At 41.1% G+C, this 18,400-nt stretch overlaps 1 protein-coding gene across 1 annotated transcript; it reads right to left on the reverse strand.

Moving 5' to 3' along the window:
- Positions 1-11,520: 11,520 nt before the first annotated feature.
- On the reverse strand, positions 11,521-18,380 carry LOC116463806 (protein transport protein Sec61 subunit gamma). Its single transcript, XM_032147073.2, has 4 exons — positions 18,251-18,380; positions 16,586-16,685; positions 14,983-15,085; positions 11,521-11,618 (listed from the first exon to the last, which is right to left on the reverse strand). The coding sequence occupies exons 2-4, from the start codon at positions 16,677-16,679 to the stop codon at positions 11,609-11,611; spliced, it is 207 nt and encodes a 68-aa protein (XP_032002964.1). The 5' UTR covers positions 16,680-16,685; positions 18,251-18,380; the 3' UTR covers positions 11,521-11,608.
- Between the last annotated feature and the right edge of the window lie 20 nt (positions 18,381-18,400).

Here is an 18,400-nt window from a genome sequence, read left to right on the forward strand (position 1 = left end):
TTCTAACATCTACCAAGACCCTTATCTTTCATGGAGGATGTCACCGGTAGTCAAAGACCCTACAGAAACACTCAAGGCCCTTAAGCAGCTGCCCAGAGGCAGGCTCTTCTGCTGGGAGCGGCAGCTTACTTTCAATAACGTGTGGTTTTAAAGCAAAGGCCTAGTCTAAGTGGGCTTGCACAGTGGGGAGGGGGCTCTTCTCAGCAATCTTTAGGCCCTGATTTAAGAATTTTTAACCAATGTAATTAGAAAGTATGTGTAAGCTGGGCATTCAGAGTTGTGGGATTAAAATTAGTTCAAAATTCTAAAAATAAAGACACAAAACCTGTTATCACAGGATGACAAGTGTGAGTAATAGTCTACGATGGAATGAACAGAAGCTGGGGATTTCAGGGAGAATGGCAAGCCATGGCAATGAGGAACAAGGCAAATACCTGCCCCACCTCCAATCTTCCGTGCTCTGGTGGGTTTAGGGTAGGGACGGGAACTAGTGGAGAGGGCAGTGTGCTCTCTGTACACTTCACACTTCTTGTAAAAATGTGTCCAATCACGTACTCTCAAAGAAAACGGCATTTCCCTCTGTTCCTTCCAGAATACTGGTGGGATGGACAGAAATTGTCTATCCACAGACAGCATCCATTCCTAAATTGTCTTACTAGGGCTCCTTAGTTACAAAGAAGGGCAACCCACTCATCCCAGCTCAGGTGAAGGGGTCTATTGTAAGGAAGACCATCAAGTTGCATGGAAACATAGAAAGCAGCAGAAACAGAGGTGGGCTCCACAGGAACTAGGAACTGGGAACTGAAGCCAAACTAGTCTGTCAAAGGCCCTGTTTCCCTGCATCTCCCCACACAAGGCACCGGGACACACCAGGGAAGGAGGAGAAAGGGTGACAAAGGGCCTGCCCCGGGAGCAGAAAACCACACACACATAAATGAACTCATGTTTACAGAAAGCCATGTTGTGGGTTATCATGAAAGGAACAGAGTTCTAGAGTAGTACACAGGAAAGGACACAATTTCATCCATCAGTCAGGGAAGTTCTCCCCGGACATGAGACTTTTCAACAGAGACCAGAAAAATAGCCAAGGGGAAAAAAGAAGAGGAGGCATGGGAGACTGTTTTGCACCACAGAGGCTGGAGCAGAAGAAAGCCACAGCCCTGCAGCATGCCAGAGCCCCACAACTGAGACTCCCTGACGTGTGTGGACCCTCTGTGCAAAAGCTCCTGGGTTGTGTGCCTAGGGTCCATCTTCTCTGAGAAAACTTAACAAAAATGCCCCCTCCTGAGTTCCTAGTGCCTTCCTTAAACATCAAGTATCACAAAGTACTATTTATGGTCTCCAATCTTAGGATTGCCTTTTTTTTTTCTAGTTAGTTGTTTTTATTTTATTTTTTTTGAGATGGAGTCTCGCTCTGTCACCCAGGCTGGAGTGCAGTGGCGCGATCTCGGCTCACTGCAGGCTCCACCCCCCGGGGTTCACACCATTCTCCTGCCTCAGCCTCCCAAGTAGGTGGGATTACAGGTGCCTACCACCTCGCCCAGCTAATTTTTTTTTGTATTTTTAGTAGAGACGGGGTTTCACTGTGTTAGCCAGGATGGTCTCGATCTCCTGACCTCGTGATCTGCCTGCCTCGGCCTCCCAAAGTGCTGGGATTACAGGCGTGAGCCACCGCGCCCGGCCCCTAGTTAGTTGTTTTTATTATTGTTTTTACTTATAAAATCTGTAATTCTACCTATTCAAAAATAATAAAATATTCATTTTAAGTAAACAAAGTGTAGCAGTGAACCAAATTCAGTGAGAAGTAGGCAGTGGTTCTTAGCCCTGTCTGCACATTAGAATCACCTGGGGGAGGTTTTTTGGTTTTCTTGTTTTTTTAAGTTAGAGATTCTGGGGGTACATGTTGTGAAAAGAGGGTACATGGTGTGAAAATAAATCTTGGGGCCCCCAAACCACTATGCTAAAGGGAAAAGTCAAGCTGGAAACTGCTTAGGGCAAACCTGCCTCCCTTTCTATTCAAAGTCACCCCTCTGCTCACTGAGATAGATGAGTATCTGATTGCCTCCTTTGGAAAGGCTTATCAGAAACTCAAAAGTATGCAACCATTAGTTCCTCTATCACCCATCTGCTTCCAGTCTTCCTGTCTTTGCTTCGAGTTCTCCTGCCTTTCCAGACTGAACCAATGTACTTCTTCCGTATATCGACTGATGGCTCATGTCTCCCTAAAATGTATAAAACTAAGCTGTGCCCAAGCCACCTTGGGCACATGTCGTCAGGACCTCCTGAAGCTGTGTCATGGGCACATCCTCAGCCTTGGCAAAATAAACTTTCTAAATTAACTGGGACCTGTCTCAAAAGTTTGGGGTTTACATTTTGGTAAGCATGGAGGGATTCTGAGTGGAGATGCCCCGACCTTTGACAAATCTCACATCGGTGCTTGGTACCAGCATGAGCTAACTTTATGGCTCAAACCAAAAGGACAACTTGCTGAGGTCTGAACGCAACCCCTCCAGAGAATCCCTGATCTCCCGAAATTTGAGATCTAAAGTTTATTTTGCTGTACAACTCCTTTTTTTTTGGAGTTTTGCTTGCCGCCAACACAGGGAAGACAAGTTTTTCCTGCCTCTGTGATGATGGAAGGCAAGTAACTCCTTTATAGAGTTTGAGCTGTCTTCCAACAGGGAAGATGAGTTATTTGTTTTTTTGTTTTTCCCTGCTTCTAAGATGGTAGAGAGCAGTCTACAGCCTGAGACCCATCACTAAACTTCCACTTAGCTCTTAGACCATTAGACTCTTCGTGGCTGGCAATGTAACACCGCTTACTATGACAACAGGAAGCTTTTGGCTAAAATAATTTTCATTTCATTACAGAGGAGCTTTCTCATGTCCTATCTTTGCAGTCACCTATGCTTCTTTGTCTTGCATTATGCCTACCTACATTGAGACCAACGGCAGATCTCTCCCTGACATCCACTTTTATGGTGGACCTTTCATTATGATACAGACTGGCTGGAAATTCACTGAAGCATTTTTCAGTACTACCTTCTCTAACATGCAAGGGATTTTAAGAAAATTAATATAGTAACCATTTGTATTCATTCACCAATAAATATTTGAACTTATATCCTGTGTCAGGCACTATTTTGTTTGTGGAACGCATCCATAAAAACAACAAAGATCTCTGACACCCTAAAATTGCCTCTTAAAATGTTAATAGGGATTAACTTTGTAACTACAGTAGTTATAACACAACTGTGTGCCACCCTTTCCACATTTCTACTGCATTCGGGGGTCCTAGGAGAGCTTATGAGTGTTCTGGTTTTTTACAAAAGTGTGAGAGTCGTCCTCATAGGGTAAGTCACATGGGGGCCAGGAGAGAGTTGAAGCACAAATAGTCAAATGCCTGCCACGTAATAGCTGGCATTATTCTGAGAGCATCCATGGAAGGCCCACACCCCACATGAGGAGGCAGAGCCACATAGTTTTTCTTCCATAACCGTTTGTGGTATTCCCTCCAAATTCATTCCCTGCAAGGAAATGGTCTACAAATATGGGCTAAGTTCTCCCTGGGTGCTTCCCTGGTGTGGCCCAAGAAGTACTGGCCTCTGTCTAAGAGGGAGCCTCATTCCCTCCCTCACTTCCTACCAGGTCAGACCTCCTCTCCTAGCCCACACCTCAACTCCTCTAGGATCCACTGGTTTCTTCACAAACCCAAGAGCAGGTGAGGATGACAGTGGTCTCTTCCTTCCTCTACATGCCTGCCTCCTTCTAGTTCTATTGTTATGCCAAATACTACCCTGTGCCTTCCTATCCTCAAGATTTACCTTTGATTCTCAAAAGGCCTGTCCTATAAGTTGAATAAAACTTGAACTTTGACTTTGTACAGCTCCTTTTACTCACTCCACACTAGTCCCTTCTTTGGCAGGCAATGTGTTGCCTCTGACTGATTTGGGAAAAGTAAATTTTCAAGTGATCAGGTATAAAAAGCACAAAGTTGATTGCTTCTTGATACTGTCTTATTGTCACAGCTTCTCTTAAAGCAATGTGCTAAGTCTAGGAAACTTTGAGGAACAAAACATGTACCCATCCTTTGAGACAACACCCGTATTACCCCTAGTATCTGCCTTTTCAAATCCAATGTATCCTAAAGTTTCCTCTACAGTATATGCTCCTCAAGAAAACCTTTCACACCAGTTAGAATGGCCATCATTAAAAAGTCAGGAAACAACAGGTGTTGGAGAGGATGTGGAGAAATAGGAACACTTTTACACTGTTGGTGGGACTGTAAACTAGTTCAACCATTGTGGAAGTCAGTGTGGCGATTCCTCAGGGATTTAGAACTAGAAATACCATTTGACCCAGCCATCCCATTACTGGGTATATACCCAAAGGATAAATCATGCTGCTATAAAGACACATGCACACATATGTTTATCGTGGCACTATTCACAATAGCCAAGAGTTGGAAACAACCCAAATGTCCAATAACGATAGACTGGATTAAGAAAATGTGGCACATATATACCATGGAATACTATGCAGCCATAAAAAAGGATGAGTTCATGTCCTTTGTAGGGACATGGATGAAGCTGGAAACCATCATTCTCAGTAAACTATCGCAAGGACAAAAAACCAAACACCACATGTTCTCACTCATAGGTGGGGACTGAACAATGAGAACTCATGGACACAGGAAGGGGAACATCACACTCCAGGGACTGTTGTGGGGTGGGGGGAGGGGGGAGGGACAGCATTAGGAGATATACCTAATGCTAAATGACGAGTTAATGGGTGCAGCAAAACAACATGGCACATGGATACATATGTAACAAACCTGCACATTGTGCACATGTACCCTAAAACCTAAAGTATAATAATAAAATAAAATAAAAAAAAAAAAGAAAACCTTTCTCACCCCACCCAATACACACAAGCAGGTATAAGTATTATGAATACTCTCACAAATGCCTCCAATGCAGGAGCCAATGGGCTCTCGATAAAACTAAACCTTCTGTCTCCTCTACCCTTGTTCCTTAAAGTAGCATCAGCATCGCCTGGGAGCCCATGCAAGTTCTACAGAAATGTGAAATCTCAGCCCCCTCCCACACTTACCGAACTGGGATCTGCAGCAAGACCTTCAGGTGGTTCATCTGCACACTGCAGTGTGGGAAGCTCTGCTCCTAGCACCACCAGCACATGAAGAGTGGGCCTCAGAATCATACCCTCCCGTCCTCCAGTCTCACTGCCTTGCCTCAGTGAGTCTCACTACCTTGCCTCACTACTCTCAGGAAAAGAAGGGCAAAAACCATCATGCCCTTAATTCCTACTCACTTCAGAAGACCAAGACTCCTGACCATCCCTTACAAGCTGCTCTCTTATTTCTCTTTTTCTGATTCCATCTTTCACCCTTCCTTAACTCCCGAAACCCTTCCATGCTGCCCGTCAGAATCCATGGTCAGTTATAGAGAATCTCAAACACTTCAACCTCATTTCAGAACATTTCCTTTCCCCTTATGCTGTTCCAGCACTGTATAGCCTGTAGTCCTATCCATGGAGATTTCATTCCCTCTCCCATCCTACTCACAACGCTGGGGCTGGAGGGCAGGCAGCTTCTCCTTGTTCCTCAAAGCAACTTCGAGATCAGCCTCTTCTCACAGCTCTACCCTCCAGTTCTGACAAGTGTATCATCAGTCAGCAGCATCCACTACCCCTCCTAACAGTATTCATCTGAAATAGCACTCACCTCCGGTCATTGTGCCCTCACACCATGCCCCGGAAGACTTTGGCTCCTGGCTTGCTGTCCTTCTTTCCAACCCTACTTCTACAGTCATTCACGGTAATTTAATACCCACAAACATAATCCTTCTCAATACACTGGCCTCCCAGCTTCTTTACTTCCTCACCTCCAAGAATCTTGATTTTCAACCTATATTAGCTACTGAATCCCATGGTCTTTCCAATGTTGCAACTGGTCATTACCAATAACTACAGGCCCTCCATAATTCGAATCCAAGCATTGTACTTTGCAACCAGCAATTCTACCTTTTTAGTTAATTCTCCTTAGGACCCCAATTTAAACAAATCTGTACCTCTCTGGTACACACAGTCTATGTTGTCCCTCACCCACATCTTGACTTCTACTTCTTACCTAGCTTGAATTCCACGGAACTACTCTATCATTCTCTGACATGTGTCCTCAACCTCACTGCCTCCTCCTGTCTTCTCCTCCTTGGAAAGAGTCTGATTCTGTACCCATATTCTCCCTCATCAGCAAGAATGAGCTATTCTCACTGCCACTTGAACCAGACTCCCTTTCTTCTCACCCCCTCCTTATCAATTTTCCCCTCTCAGACCATTCCTATCACCACAAAAACACACTGCTAGTTCTCTCATATTAAAAATAAATCCTCAACCCGAATACCCCTTTAACCTACTGCCCTTTACAAAAATCACAGGAGCAGTTTGTCCATACTCCTTAACTCCCCTCATTGTCTTTTGAACCACCCCAGCCAGGCCCTCCAGATTACAACCTCTACATTGCTAAGCCTGTGTCAAATCTCGATCTTTGTCTCACATAACCTATGTGAGCAGCATTTGGCTCACCTGCTCACTGATTCCTGGAAACCCTTTCTTCTGGCTTCATGAATCCCAAATCCATATCTCTAGTTGAAACATCTCCTCGGAACTCCAGACCAGTACATCCAACTGCACATTGAACCTCTACTTCACTAATAGGCATTTCAAACCAGCATTCCCCAAACCAAACTCCTAGCCATTCTCCAACATCTACCCTTCTCCTCATTTTCCCCATTTTAGCAACTCCAATCTCATCAGGCTTTCATTGTTTGTCAGTGATACATATGTAATTATTCACAAAGGAGAACTATTTTGATGCCTAGTTGATGTTCAGATGCTCTGAGGTTGAATTAAACAAATTAAAGTACTTTTTTTTTTTTTTCGAGACAGAGTCTCACTCTGTCGCCCAGGCTGGAGTGCAGTGACACAGTCTCGGCTCACTGCAACCTCCACCTCCCGGGTTCAAGTGATTCTCTTGCCTCAGCCTCCCAAGTAACTGAGACTACAGGAGCATGCCACCTCGCCCAGCTAATTTTTTACATTTTTAGTAGAGACAGGGTTTCACCATATTGGCCAGGCTGGTCTCAAACTCCTAACCTTGTGACCCGCCTGTCTCAGCCTCCCAAAGTGCTGGGATTACAGGCGTGAGCCACTGTGCCCAGCTGCACTTTGTTCTTTTACGTTGGCAAGAGATGACCTATTGTCAGTTAGAATCAACTCCTCAGAGACAAGAGATGTTCTGAGTAGATAATGCATTGGTAGTTGGCTTAAAAAAGAATCAGAAATACAAAGAGTTTAATTTTACTGACCTCTACCCTGCTCTGCTTGGTTGCCTGAGCTAAGCATTTAATGAACTTAGAATGAGAATTGTGCAGTCGTACTTCAGAAGTATTCTTTTCTGAATGAGGCTGTCCACGTTTCTGAGTAGCTACATGCAGCTAGTTACATGGGAGCATTTTCTACTACAAAAGTCATAATACAACAAGCTAGTGACCTCCAGCTGGGCCTTAGCTGAAAAGACGAACTGTGTGGCTGGGTAATGTTTCTCAATCTCAACTGATGTTAAGAAACACCATCTAAGAGCATTTTTATAAAGCAAAGAATCCAAGGCCCAACATCTAGAGATGCTGATGTGGTAGGTCTAAGGTGGGGCAAGTGCCCAGGTGAGTCTTACATTTGAGAAAGGTGGAATGCACTGGTCTGTGAAGATGAGACTGGGTAATTCTATAAGAAGCTGACAATGTTAATAATAATACACACAAAAGTTACAAATGTTAGGTGAAAATATTCATACAGTAAAAATACTATCATTGAGAATTCTTTCATCCCAAAACACCATAAAGTAAATGAAAACACCTGCCAAAACAAAAGAAGACAGGCACAATGTACTAATAGGAGAATGTAGAGCAGGAGTCTCTTACTGGAGGGGTAGAAATTAGCATGACTTCAGAAAATGATGGGCATTACCAAGGCTGAACATGGACATACTTTTGACACTGCAGTTTTACTTAGGTATGAGACCAAATGAAATGCTTGCACAGCTATACCAGAAGACATGTATACCAACATTCTTAACAGAAAATGTGGAAGAACAATTGTTAAAAGCAAAAAACTGAAAACAACCCAAATGTCCATCAATAATAAAACAAATGAAAAAGTTATGGAATAATTTCATAACAGTAAGTTATATACCAGTGCAAATAAACGGACCACACTTCCTGCAGCTATGTTATCTGCATGCGTGAACCTCAAAAATACTATTTTTAGAGAGAAGGCAAGTCACAGATGAATACAAACAGCATGATTCCAATTATATGATGTTAAAAACAGGTGAACAAAAATGTGTTGTTCACATACCCATACACGTGGTACACAACGTGAAGAAAAACGAGATGACTTTGCTTGCAAAGAAGAGAAACTGGGGAACTGCCACAGGAAGGGCATTAGTATGTTTTGCTATAGGTATTTAAAAAACAGAAAATGTTTAAGAAATTCCTTCAGGTGATTCATGCATGGTGAAGTTTAATACTGTTTCACAGCACCATGTGCCAGCTCTCATATATGCTGGGAGTAGGGTGAGTAAGAAAAATCTACTTATTCTTTCCTACTTAAGAAATGCAACTGTTGCTTGTGAAGGTTACTCTGCTCCATCACCAGAATTCTTGGTCAGCCCTCATTTCATTTGCACGTATACATACAAAATATTTATGTAATACCTTATCTGCTCATGTGTCAAGAACCAAGTAAGTCATCAAAATAATCAGCCTAAATGTATGCTATAATAGGAATTTACAATTCTTATGTCAAAAAATATTAATGTTCAGAATCATCTTAACCAACAACATAATACACATTTGCCAGCAACAAGTCTACATTTTAGAATTTCTACCATAAGTGTTTAAAATATACATGTATATAGGTGCCTATATGTAAACGTCTACATATACATACCTACATGTAAACATATACAAGTATACATGCACTTGCATATATATGCACATACAATTTTGGCCTTTAAGCAGCTAATAGCTATAAATGTGACTATATGGTCTTCTTAAGCTTAGAGATCACCAAATTTTCACTGTATTTTTTTTTTTTTTTTTGAGATGGAGTCTTGCTCTGTGGTCCAGGCTAGAGTGCAGTGGCACAATCTTGGCTCACTGCAACCTCTGCCTCCCAGGTTCGAGCAATTCGCCTGCCTCAGCCTCCTGACTAGCTGGGATTATAGGCGCCCGCCACTGTATCTGACTAATTTTTATATTTTTAGTAGAGATGGGGTTTCACCATCTTGGCCAGGCTGGTCTCGAACTCCTGACCCCATGATCCACCCACCTCTGCCTCCCAAAGGGTGGGGATTACAGGCGTGAGCCACCACACCCGGCCTTTCACTATATTTTTATCTTTGAAGACATCAATTCATTCAAGATTGAAACACTGTCAACATTTCATTAAGTAGGCGGAAAAATTTGTTAGTTACTACAAAAACAGACCAGAATCTCTGAACTGTGGATTCCAAAACTGAGGAATACTGCCCAGCCACACTAATTAGACACTTCCCTACCCTACTGAGGATGAAAGAACATTTAAACATGTGTTTTGCTAACAAATTTTTTTAAAATATTAGAAGTAGGGAAATAAAGCTCAATAACTAAACACTGAGTGAACAAATTGAAGCAATGCAATTGCTTTTTTTAAAAAGGGGGAATAAACTCAAATTTAAATTACTGTTTGTATTTTATTTTTAGAGACAAGATCTCACTCTGTCACCCAGGCTGAGTGCAGTGGTGCAGACATGGCTCACTGCAGCCTCAAACTCCTGGGCACAAGAGATCCTCCCACCTCAGCCTCCCAAACAGCTGGGTCTACAGGTGCATGCCACCACACCAGGCTAACTATTAAAAATTTTTTGTAGCGTTGAGGTCTTGCTATGTTGCCCAAGCTGGTCTTGAACTCCTGATCTCAAGCAATTCTCCTGTGTAGGCCTCCCAAAGTGCTAAGATTACAGATGTGAGTCACTGCACCTGGCTTTACTTTTTTTTTTTAAAGGGGAAAGAGGATAAGTCCCCTTTTCATTTCAGACTCTTATCAGTGAATTCTTAATAAAATTCAGAACCCCAGTGTTCAAGATAGAGTGACTGATTTAGTACATCTAGAAGAGGATCTCTCACTTTTAAGTTTTAACAATAATTCTAGGAAACTATTTCAAGTAGCTTCTAAACTATAATAATTTTGACTACCTGTTTAAAATTCCTGAGGTCGGGAGTTCGAGACTAGCCTGACAAACATGGAAAAACCCTGTCTCTACTAAAAATACCAAATTAGCAGGACGTGGTGGCATATGCTTGTAATCGCAGCTACTCGGGAGGCTGAGGCAGGAGAATTGCTTAAACCTGGGAGGAAGAGGTTGCAGTGAGCTGAGATTGTGCCATTGCACTCCAGCCTGGGCAACAAGAGCAAAACTCCATCTCAACAGAAAAAAAAAAAATTAAGTGCTTACAGAAAAACTCCTACCCTACCCTCAAATTCTAATAGGGAATCACCATCTTTTACTTGCTGTTTCATCTTTGACCATAGATAAACATTTATCTGATAGCAGATGCTGTAACTTGAATGTTTATGTCCCTCAAAAATTCATGTTGAAATTCAACCTCCAGACAAGCACAGTGGCTTAGCCGGGTAATCACAGTGCTTTGGGAGCGAGGTGGGAGGATTGCTTGAGGCCAGGAGTTCAAGACCAGCCTGGGCAACACAGCGATACCCTATCTCTACAAAAAATTAGACAGACATGGTGGCATGTGCCTGTAGTCCTGGCTACTCGGGAGGCTGAAGCAGGAGGATGGCTTGAGCTCAGGAGTTTGAGGTCGCAGTGAGCTATAACCTGGGCGACAGAGCAAGACACACATACATACATATATATAAAGAAATTTAATCTCCAATGTAATAGTATTAAGAGGTAAGGGCTTTAAGAGGTGAAGAGGTCACAAGGGCTCTTCTCTCATGAATGGGATGACGGCCCTTTGCCCGTCTATCCCTTTTGCCCGTCTATCCCTTTTGCCATGTGAGGACACAACATTTAAGCCACCAGCTTGTAAGCAGAGGCCAGACCCTCGCCAGACACCAAACCTGCTGGTACCTTGATCTTGGACTTCCCAGTCTCCAGAACTGTGAGAATAAATTTCTATTATTTATAAATTACCTAGTCTCAGGTATTTTGTAATACTAGTACAAAGGGGCTAAAACAGAAGAGCTCTCAGAAAGTGTAATATTTCACCAGGCCCTTTCATTTCTCTTATAAACCAAATTATTCAGAGAAAGAAACTACTATTTTCTATCGTTGAAATGTGATAAGTATCTATGACAGAAAAAAGAGATATTCATTTACTTTGAAATTACTTTAATTTAGAAATAGAAAACATCTTGAAAGTAAAAAAACCCCACAAAACATAGAGGCAAATTTTTATTCTGTGAGCTTCTCACAGCCTCATACTTGTTCACCAATCTCTAAGATGAAAAACTCTCTTCCAAAATGTATTCAGCCACCACTGTAAAAGAAAGAAAAATTATTACTTCTGAGCATAGATAAGATTTTAATAATTATTATTTGAAATGCAATATGCTATAACTTTAACGGCTCAAGACCAGTTATTTGAATCCCACCTAACTTTATCTAAAGATGGCATAAAAGAATGGCACAATGAACTTTAAATCCTGGACCTGAAAAGATGATGTGGCTATTGGAAGAGGTCTATGTGTAAACTCACAACGCTCATTCAGGAAATGCCATTTTGGAACAGTCCAGCATAACGCCCTTCTGAATGCAACAAAAAATATCAATTACATGACAGGATGGTTAGTTGAGAAGCTTTTCAATTTGATAACGTCGACATACCAGTGGAACACACCAGCAGAAAATAGACTGCAGATGAGCATAAGGTACTCAAGCACTGCATCTTACCATAATCATTCCAAAATCTGGGTTAGTCATGATGAAAACAAAAATCACCTTTTCTGCAGAAGAACTTCTGAGTTTTAAAAGCATAAACATTAAAACTGCATAGTCAGATATACATTTTAGTAATGTTAAAGCAAAATAACTCCATTACCAGAAGAAAAGTATATAAAATAGGCCAGGCGCGGTGACTCTCAACCTGTAATCTCAGCACTCTGGGAGGCTGAGACAGATCACCTGAGGTCAGGAGTTCGAGACCAGCCTGGCCAACATGGTGAAACCCTGTCTCTACTAAAAATACAAAAAAAATTAGCCAGGCATGGTGGGGTGCACCTGTATTCCCAACTACTCAGGAGGCTGAGGCAGGAGAATTACTTGAACCTGGGAGGCAGAGGCTGCAATAAGCTAAGATTGCGCCACTGCACTCCAGCCTGGGAAACAGAGCAAGACTCCATCTCAAAAAAAAAAGAGAAAATTATTATATAAAATACCCCTGAGCATATACTTTAATGTTTAGCATTTTAAATGCTTATGCTATTAAATAGTATTGCTATAACTAAAAAGCCAGCAAGTGCCTATTTTAAATTCTAATACCGTGAATATTAATTTTGATTGCTATAATTATAAAGAAAAAGAAGAAAAAATCATAAGAAAAAACTGGTAATTCAACCCAATGAGTATTTCCCTTGCTACCATCTCAAAATGATTTAAACAATGATTTATCCTCTTTCAAGCAGGGAAAGCAAGATTCCTTTCAGTTTTACAGCTGTCCTGGCATAACATGACAAAAGAGTAAGTTTCCTGTAGTGTCTCTCACAAAATGTTTTAATTGGCCTTCACGCTAAGGTAAAAAATATCTAAAGATAGATTTTTTAACTTCTTAAACATTGAAATCATTTTTTTTAACTAGAAGAAAAGTTTTCTAAGTAACTAGCTTCTGAAAGGTTTCCCGTGTTGCTCTATCACTAGCCATGCAATCCGAGTAGATTACTTAGCCTCCCCATGCCTGTTTCCTCATGAAGATTAAATAAGTTGACACACAAAGTCATGGAAAGTTCTCAATGAATGTTAACTATTATTATTGCCAACATCACCATTAGAAAAGGCAAGAACCTGAAGTTGTTCACTTAATTCAACACTTATTCAGTGCTTTTAACGGATACAAGAGGGCCCTGGGCTAGACTCTATAGGAGAGACATACAATATAAATAACAAGGCAGGCCTGCCTCACAACTCATAATCTAATGTGAAAGACGGACCTGAGTACGACCCAAGGCAGACAGTGATGTCTGGCAAAAGGGACAAAAATATAGGTTAAGCGAAGGCCAGGGAAAAATCTGAAAGGTGCTTGTACACCAAAAGATTGGAAAAGGTGGGCTTACATGTTCTTCTGAAAGGTACAACTAAGAACAATGAAGGGTGATTATCACAGGAGACTTAATTTTGTTATCATTTTCAAGAAACACTTCCTATCAATAAATCTGTCTCGTGACAGAATGGGAAGCAAGAAGAGCAGAGGCACTGAGTATGAAAAAGAAGAGACTTGACAGAGACTCTGCCACTTCTTTTTACTGATTTCCTCATTCTACTTCAGTATTCTCCCCATGATTCCACAGTTCTACGGTTGGCATTTCTCATTGGTAAAATAAAAGGGATTTCTGAACTGACAAAGGAGATATCAGTGACTTGGGCCCATCTAGTTCTAACTATTGATGATCTTGAATATCACTTTGTGGCACTTCTGCCTTAATAACTATGGTAACCTACTTAAGAAATCCCTCTGACAATATGCATTGTTACTTGTCATTTAAAAGGCAACCTGTACCAGTACCTGGGATAAAATACCTAGTATTTAGGAGATTTATAGTTTAGAAATTTTTTAAATCATTGCTTCAAACTTCACCACTGCATAAAATCAACTGATATTACTGAGTGATATTAGATAGATTTCAATAGCATATGGAAAGTTCTCAATGAATGTTAATTATTATTGCCACCATCACCATCAGAAAAGGCAAAGAACCTGAAGTTGTTCACTTAATTCAACTAACACTTACTCAGTGCTTTTAATGGATACAAGCACTGATATACCTGACATTATTATCAGGTAATAATAGATTTTATTACCTCCAAACAGTGGATGAGGCTGAGATTAAATGCATACAAAATCACAAAGTAAGTACTGAAACTCATACTAAGTCCTTACCCTAAACTGAATTACCTAATTGCTCTAATTGCTCAATGCCACAAGGTGTCCCAATGACTTGTAATGAATTTAAAAGGCAAAATTATTTGGAAACGAATAAAGTGATCCCAGTGTTTCTCAGCCTTTTTTGCCTCCTAATATACTTAAAAGTTATGATATTCTCCTATCAGTATCAATGGCTCATTACAGTAACAACTTTCACTTGTATTCTTACCCAAATTGTTTCTGGGGCCTTACATGACTTAAAGTCATAATCCAAGTAAGAACTATTATCCCCACTGAATAAACTGGGCACAGAGAGGTTAGACAAATTGCCTGACGCTAGGACAGCTACTGCATAACAAGAAAAAGGTTTTGGACCTATGCAATCTGGTCCAGAGTTAGAATTCTATCACAGTAGTGATTTTTGGACGGGAAGCATTTCCTCTGCACCTTAGAAATTAACAAGATAACAGCACAAAGAGGACTTAGGTTTCAATGCTGGCTTTGTGACATATGAGTGTCTTTCATACTTTTTTTGACTCTGTAAAATTTTATTTATTAAAGAAAATAGTGCCTAGCACAGAGAATTTCTGGAAAGATCATGTACGATCTAAAAGCACTCAATTATCAGGTACTCATAAATATCAGTAGACTCCAACAGCACTAAAAAGTCAAGAGATGCATCTCTGTATTAACGAAATAGCAGGCTGTCATCTCAAGTGGTTTCAAGTTTCATTCAATCCTAGTCTATTTCATAAAGTTTACTTACACAATGATGTTATTAATAGGAATATGGATCAATTTCACAAAGAAGCCAATGAATCCCATTATAGCAAATCCTATTGCTGTTGCCATGGCAATCTTCTGGAATTCTGCATTTAAAAACACGAAATTCACATATTTTTTGCACTGTCACTGAAAGTATGCGAAAAAAGCTATCAGCAACATAAATGAACTTAACTAGTATACATTTGTCCTGTTAATAGATATATAACTTAAAAATAAAAAGGTGAGACTATTAGCAGTAAACAAGTTGTTTGACAGGTTTTAAAATTTCCACGTTTTGTTGATATTTAAGGAAACAAATAACAGTGCATATCTGTGTTAGTGAGTTCATCAACAAGTACTAAAAATATTTTTTCTTCTTAGCAAATGATCAGAAAATACCAAAAAAAAGGTCATGGATGAAAGAAATATACATTATTTTTCTTAAGTTTTAAAATGTAACATTGTAATTTTTACTACAACATATCAATTATACAGGCAGAAACATACCTTTTTTGGGGTACCTTATAAACGATGGGTCCAGTGCCTTTGCTATTATGATGAAGCCAAAAATAAGGCTTGAAAAATCAAATTGGGCTGGGCACAGTGGTTTGTGCCCGTTATCTCAGCACTTTGGGAGGCCGAGGTAGGCAGATCACCTGAGGTCAGTTTAAGACCAGCCTGGCCAACATGGTGAAACCCTGGCTCCACTAAAAATACAAAAATTAGGCAGGCGTGGTGGCACACACCTGTAATCCCAGCTACTCAGGAGGCTGAGGCAGAATTGCTTGAACCCAGGAGGCAGAGGTTGCAGTGAGCCGAGTTCGCGTCACTGCACTCCAGCCTGGGCAACAGAGTGAGACTCTGTCTGAGTTGAGCACAATTTTATAAAACATTACACTGCTAATGTTGTCATTTTATGTTACTTCCTAAGAGAAGCTTTCCCTGATCTCCTGACTTGGTTAGTCCTCCTATTACGTGCTGTCAAACTTCCTTCTAGTTATCTTCCATAATACTTACCACAGCAGTAATTAAAAAATATAATTGCAATAATTTGTTTATGACAGTCTTCCTTGATAGTCTAAGCTCCATGACACCAAGGACTATTCTCTTTATTATATACTACATTACATACATGTTATATTCTCTATTATATTACCAGCTCCTAACTCTATGAATGAATAAAAATAGTCAAATTTAACACATGAATCATAATAAGTAACAAAATTAACTTTCTAGTTTGGCAAAAACTATATTGTTGGTTTCATGTTAAGGTTTTGTTCATTAGGGTGTGAAGTGAGTAGGGAGACTTCAAAGCTTTTCCAAAGAGAAAATATGTTAAAAGTCATAAAATATTACTAACTAAAATGTTACATGGAACATAAGGCTGTAATAAATAATCTTACACCATTTGAAAATACATAAAATAAAAATTTAGACGAGAGTAAAAAATTTAGGAAGTGACAATGTTAAAAAGCCGTCGCGCAGGATCAATCAATAAAAATGTTGATGAAAGTAATGCAATGGCTATTAATCAAGATGTTAATCAAACAAAAGGCTTAGAAAATGCAAAGATTTAATTTTTTCTCTCATAGTCAAGCAATTACCTTTTCTATCAGGTTTAGTGCATCTTTTAACCAGCCGAATGGAGTCCTTTACAAACTGCCGACTTGGCTCAACAAACTGCATTACCTGATCCATGACTGCCTGTTTAAAACAAAGATACTCACTGGTATTGGTTATCATACAATAAGCACTTGCTCATTTATATAAAGATGTAAATGACACCAGCCATTGAATTCACGTCTAACATGGGTCAATTCCACCTCCTAAAATAAAACAAAAAACAAACTCCAAAGCCTAAATTGATACTATTTTTGTAAATTTCAGTTAATTATCACAGGCAATAAGAAAAGCACAGATCTTACTCATGATATCTTCACTGACAAAGAAAAGCACACACAATATAAAAAGCCTATCTCTATTAAAAGGTTAAAAAAGGTTAAGCAATTGATAACACATCCATTCCTTTTGACACTCTGCAGTCCCATCCATTTCTCATTCTACAGTCCCCCCACCGCTCCTAAGGAACCATCAATGTTGAGATCCAACAATTACTTTCCATGTTTTATATTAAACTACGCAGAAGCCAGGGTCTTGTACAGTGAATGCCAACTATGGTGCTGTAAGAGCCTAGAATGGAGGCAAACGTGAATTTCAACCCTGATTTTTCTAAAACGTGCCAATACAACATACTTTTCTAAAGTATAAAGAATGGCTAAAGGAAGACGCAAATTCTGAGAAGCTACTAGCTAAATTCCAAACTTTTCGATTTGAACACATCTTTTAAGGATACAGGGCTATATATTTTACCATATAGGTTCTTTTGAGGAATCTATTACCCAATAGAAATGTTACCGGATCTTAGCTTTGAGAGCCACTGCTATAGTAAGTAAAGAGACCAGGGTGTTACTTGTATTTTCCTCCATTTCCAGTACTCAGAACAGTGGCCAGGTGGTAGTTCAAATCACTGGCTATGGAATGTAAACCTCTGTAAGCCCCAGTTTCCTCACTTAGTGTAGGGTGTGGACAACGAAATGAAATAATGTCAATGAAACACCAGGAATTCTGCAACGTTCTGGGGGCAAAAACACAGTAATGTCTGTTTTCTCATTATTTCACTTAACTTTGCTCTTGAAATCCAAAGGGCTTAAACTTTTTGTAATCATAGTTGTCACGAAGGAAGTTAAGAATTCTTCACCCAGAAAAACGCACGCTACACACAATACCGCACTCAATGTCAGGGGCAGAGATCCAAAAACCAACTACGATCTCTCGAACTAGACTGTAGACCAATGCTCTCACTTTAAACCACGGGAGCGGCGGCAGGGCCAGAGCTGAGTACAGCTCTTCCCAGACAGGACTCCACACCCGCACACAAAGCCAAGCCCGAAGGGACGGGGCAGCAGGACATCATCTTTGGCTGCAGCACAGAAGATGCCGGGGCAGGACGCTAAGCCCTGGAGCCCCGCGGGCTGGTTACCCAGCTCGCCGCGAGCCCGCGGCCCAGGGTCTGCTTTCCGCCAGAGGCCGAGTTGGTGGGATGTCGGCGGCCAGACCCCGGCCCCAGACCTGAGCCAGGGGACCACTCACCCCCGCCCCGCGACGGCCGCCCGGGGAGACACGCCGGCTCGCCCACGCCCCCTGCCCCCGCGAGTCGCAAAGGCGTGGCCGCCCCGTTCGCCCGTACCCACCGGCGGGAAGAAACTCACCTGCCCAACCGACACCTAAAATGCCAAGGACACGTAGCACTGGAGCGGGCTCAAGAGGCCCACCGGAACCGGAATCCGGGTTTCTGCCAACAGCCCGCCCACTCCTCCGTCCTATTGGTTCCTTACGCGAACCCTCAGTGCGCAAGCGCA

Source organism: Hylobates moloch, unplaced genomic scaffold (genome assembly GCF_009828535.3).
Source record: "Hylobates moloch isolate HMO894 unplaced genomic scaffold, HMol_V3 SCAFFOLD_66, whole genome shotgun sequence".
Lineage (NCBI taxonomy): Eukaryota > Metazoa > Chordata > Mammalia > Primates > Hylobatidae > Hylobates > Hylobates moloch.